The 4,798-nt window shown below is 35.9% G+C and overlaps 1 protein-coding gene across 1 annotated transcript; it reads right to left on the minus strand.

Moving 5' to 3' along the window:
* Nucleotides 1–1,646: 1,646 nt before the first annotated feature.
* Nucleotides 1,647–4,590, minus strand: LOC149409315 (periodic tryptophan protein 2 homolog). The gene is made up of 5 exons (XM_089649771.1): nucleotides 4,501–4,590; nucleotides 4,246–4,389; nucleotides 2,899–3,151; nucleotides 1,997–2,216; nucleotides 1,647–1,818 (listed from the first exon to the last, which is right to left on the minus strand). The coding sequence occupies exons 1-5, from the start codon at nucleotides 4,504–4,506 to the stop codon at nucleotides 1,647–1,649; spliced, it is 795 nt and encodes a 264-aa protein (XP_089505897.1). The 5' UTR covers nucleotides 4,507–4,590.
* Between the last annotated feature and the right edge of the window lie 208 nt (nucleotides 4,591–4,798).

Genomic DNA, 4,798 nt, shown 5'->3' on the forward strand with positions numbered 1-4,798 from the left:
TTTGGATGTTTGTAGGTTAGCTGCACAAATGACAGTGGATATTCATCGATACAAACATTGAAGTGTTTTTCTAAGGTTTCCCAGCGGACAGCCTTGTAATCGAATTAAGTACACAGACTTAGCCCATGTAAACTTCATCACCCTACTTTAAATAATGCTACTAATTGGAAACATTCATATAACTATCTAGAATATTGCTTTTTATGTGGATATCATTAGTTATGTATTAGACAAGGATGGGTTGTTTCACAGAATTTGAAAAATTCATCAAATTTATAAGTTTCCTATTTACGTTCTGTTTTTATCGAAGTCAATTTTGTCAATGTTTAATTAATTATTTATCACATAAAATATTAACTGAATCGGAATTGTATAACTCACTATAATTATGAATAATATTAAAATCTTCAATCTGTAAAATTCACTCGCCATAACAGAGGCATCCATCACATGGCGGTTGAAATAATATTCAAAATGTATCATCCAATGCAAATTTTCTTTGAAATAAAAATAAATAAAAAACGGCGTAACAACCGCCCCATGACTTGTATTTTAACATTGAAATTTGATGAATTTTCCAATTCTGTGAAACAATTCGTTTTTAGTGTTATCTATGGGTTGTCTCGCAAATTTTTTTAAATAATCAACATCTAATAATTTCCAATGGTATTTACCTCTCAATCCCTGCATTATAGACAGCTTTTGGTTCTTCGTACGCAAAGATTTTTACAAGACTGTTACGCAACCTACCAATATATGCTACTCTTTAAAGCTGGTTTCTTTACACGGCACTGCCTGAATTATACTGAACTTGATCATTCTTTAAGTGCAGTCATGGAATTAATACAATGTCAAGGGACTCTAGCGACGAAGACAATAATATTGTTCGTCTTCATACATATTTACAAGCATAAAAAACGATATAAAGATGATTTAAGGTTCATCCAAACAACGAAATAAATGTTAATTGGAGGACATTTGTCGCCACCAAGGAACTACATGAGAATGATGTCAAATTGACTTTTCTTTCGAACCTCAATCCACAACATGTATTCTGGTAAATTATAGTTATATAAACATGGATATTTTCCTACCTCCAGAATGAATTTAACATTCAAATCGTGTTCGAACATCATCTCTGACAAACGAGTAGTAGATGCGAATGCAAGACGTGTAGTGTGCTACCAGTACTATCAGCAGCGTGCAAGTGACGTCAAACCAATAGTCAATGCGTAACATTGTGTGCGAACACTAGCAAAATAGTATGAAGGACACTCACGAGCAGCATGTATGCTACACGACAAACTCGAGTCGCTTGTAAGTATCTCCTTGTATGAATGGCCTTATTGTTACCAATGCCATCTATAAGTAACCTCTTAAACTACTATCTAAGATATCACACCTAGTATTTTATATTTAAGAATATTCTCAGAGGAGCAAATTCCCTTCAATAAAGCTCACCCAGGTTGTACCTGGATATAATTATGGTAAAAATATTTAAAATAAAAACACAACAGGTTAATAAAATTAATAAAAATACTAGATAGAGATTGAGAAGTAAAAAAATATATAATTTATGTTTAGTTTTTTACACAATACATAATGCCTTTTCATATATTTTTTTAATTAAGATGCAAGTAGCCTATTCAAGTAGATTCTTCATCAACATCATCTTCTTCACTCTCCGAATCAGCAGTTCCTCTTCCACTAGATTCACTTCCCGAATGGTGCTCATCTACTTCCATTTGTTCTTCATTCTGTCGATTGCGTTTCCCGAGATCCTGAATGTATTGCATTGTATACTTGTTAAAATCGCAGCTGTAAAAAAAAAGACAAATTTGTAATTAAGATCTGGGGTTCAAATGTCAATTTCACCAGTTTCACAATTTCAGAAAAATGAACATTTGATGCCTCCATTCGACAGACAAGCATTCAATCATCGAGTCAGCAAGTAATAACAAAATATTATCTGTTTAATTGTGCGGGAAGAACTCACATTTCAGACAGCTGTTGATATTTTCTAGAAAGTGTTTTTTCTAAAGCCAGAAGTGTGGGCATAGCGAACATTCCCTGCAGACGAGAATTGTGTATTGTTGTCGCATAGCTGATCCAATGCAGGTATAACTCTATGTGGCGGCTGTCCTCAAACAAAGTGGAAATCGCTTTGAGAAGCCGGTGCAAGTATTCATCGGGAAGACTTGCAATAGTAAGCTGGACTGAAATAAATTAAAAAAACTAATAAATAAACAATAATTAATTTATTTGTATTAAAAACTAAATCGGTTGCAAGTTCGATGTTACAACAAGGTGTCTGCGGGAAAAGTTGAATTGTTTATATGGGAAAATAAATAATCTTCTACAGAAAAATATTATGGGAAAAAAAGTTGGAATTTAAAAAAACTTATTTATACATTTTACTTGTACCATCATGTAAAATAATCACCTACCGAAGTCAGCGCACTTTACCCCTGGACACCCTGTATAATAATTTAGTGATATTCCATTTATAGATGGTTTTTAAGAAACAAACAGGAAAGATCTGTTCCAGAGCATGGAAAATACTAAGTAATGTGAAACAGTGTAATTTTATTTATGTAACCCTTTGCTTGTCCTTAATTACTATTGATTTATCTGCCACCAATTCATAATTAATAATTAATGAAGAATTTGACGTTTTTAGATTGTGTTACAAAGAATTCGGATATAATAAATCAGATTTAAACATTTTTAAATATTTTAAAATGTCGAGTTAGACTCGACATAAGAGTAGACGGAAGTGACAGCGACAGCACTATGTAATTCTACTATTGTTACTGATTTATTGTAATGATTCGATTTATTTTGGGATGGTTTGCAGCCATAGGTATACAAAAGTATTAACTGTTTGTGCAAACTTACTATCACTGATAGATACTCGTTCAACAGCCTCCTGAATGATTTTCATCTCATTCAGCTGCAGAGCGGCCATCAAGGCCTCCGTCCACTCCTGCTTATTGAGGGCCTCCTTCACCATCTGAGGAGTGGCATTGAGCTGAAGTTCAAACGGCTGGAACACTCCACCTGTGTTCAGGGAATACTGCATCAATCCTTCTGTTGTAGCCACTGAGAAGCTCTGACCAGTGGGAGAGAATTGTACACAGAATACTCGCACCTGAAAGGATTAAATTAAAAATAGTATAATTTACATTGCTATAAAATTAAATTTATAAGGCTGATATCGTGCAGAACAGAACTAAGAAATAAGCAGGGATTTCAATTAGGGAGGCGGGTATGGGTACCGCCGCTCCGGAACCATTTATTGGATAACCGACACATCTGTCATAGGTCACCTCAAGCAGTTCGTTTGGTGACTTAACAGGGCTTGCCGGGTTCATGGGATGAGGTTTATCCGGATCTTGGCGAGCGACGCGTCTGTCCACCAAACGCATGGTGGGCCAGATCAGGAGACTGGTTGAGGGAGAACTTTTGACCACTCCAACAGGGCTTTTTCGGAACAACGCATTCATGAATTTGTAGCAGAAGAATCCAGATTAATTCATTAATAATAAGCAGCTCGACGCTACTTAGGTACGTACTTGCTACTTAGGTACGTACTCGCAGTCGAAATCAAAACAGAGCAACCTACGTACTACAAGCACCTACTTGTCTAACGACGACAATAATATCGCAAGTCGGTCTTTCACATTATGAGAACTCGCCAGAAGGTTCAAGTCTGCCGCCTAGGCATAATTGCCACGCCGCCGAAACTTCGGGAAAGGGCCAGACCGAGCGAGTGGCCTCGATTTAGTTGCCATTTAACTACCTGCTGTTGCCACCAGCCGAACAATATAAATAAGCCCGACGCAGCGAGCATAATTATTAGTATTCAGTATTTACTATCGTCAACAGCTGCTACCTACGAGTACTACGACCTAGTTTCGCGAACATTCCATAGTATTTGTGCATAAATAAACGTGAAATATTGTGAGTGTAAATCAGCTTTCAACTTATAAATAAACACTATACCTGAGTTGGAGAGATCTTTCATTTATACACCACGATAACCACAAATTCATATGTCTGTCACTCCTGGACACACTCCTTCTCCTTCTTTTACTAAAAATACCCTCCACACAGCATCCTAAAGATGACATAGGCCCCGAGGATAATTATTTTCCTCAGGGCCTCCTATGTGGAGCTAATGTAACAAAAAAGAAAATGGCATCTAAAAGAGCCTGATTGATTCTATAATATTATTTAACAAACCTCTGGTTTAAAGTTTCTATCGGCCATGTCGCCTTGCTTCACCCCTGGTAACCTTAGTTTAACATCGCCTCCTTCTAATTCACTCCTTTTCTCCACAAGCATCAGATTTCCAAATTCCGTCAGGTTGCGCCGACTCACAAAATCCTGAAAATATTCAATATTAATTTCTAAATAAAAACATTACATGGATGTAGGTTATAACATGTTATGTTAATGTGAATTTACGGAATTTGTAAAAATAAACTGTATACTTACGCCCATTGCATCTAATGATTTGTTTAATGTGATTTGGAATTTCTTTAAAAGTACTGATTCGTTAATACTGTAAATGCAGATATTCTTGGATTGTCCTCCGGCTAAAACACATTTCCCGTCAGCCGAATAACATAGAGATGTGTCCAAATGGACAAAATTCAATTGTATCAATGTCCAAATGGACAAAGTTCAATTGTATCAATGTCCAAATGGACAAAGTTCCAATGGATGAATGTCCAAATGGACAAAGTTCAATTGTATCAATGTCCAAATGGACAAAGTTCAATTGTATCAATGT

Source organism: Hesperophylax consimilis, chromosome 31 (genome assembly GCF_061612785.1).
Source record: "Hesperophylax consimilis isolate HC1 chromosome 31, BYU_Hcon_1.0, whole genome shotgun sequence".
In the NCBI taxonomy this organism is placed as follows: Eukaryota; Metazoa; Arthropoda; class Insecta; order Trichoptera; family Limnephilidae; genus Hesperophylax; species Hesperophylax consimilis.

Coding starts and splice junctions, on each gene's coding strand:
- LOC149409315 (XM_089649771.1), bottom strand. Junction 3,152..4,245: donor ATAGAAACTTTAAACCAGAG/GTTTGTTAAATA, acceptor TAATCCTTTCAG/GTGCGAGTATTCTGTGTACA. Junction 2,217..2,898: donor ACGAGTATCTATCAGTGATA/GTAAGTTTGCAC, acceptor AATTTATTTCAG/TCCAGCTTACTATTGCAAGT.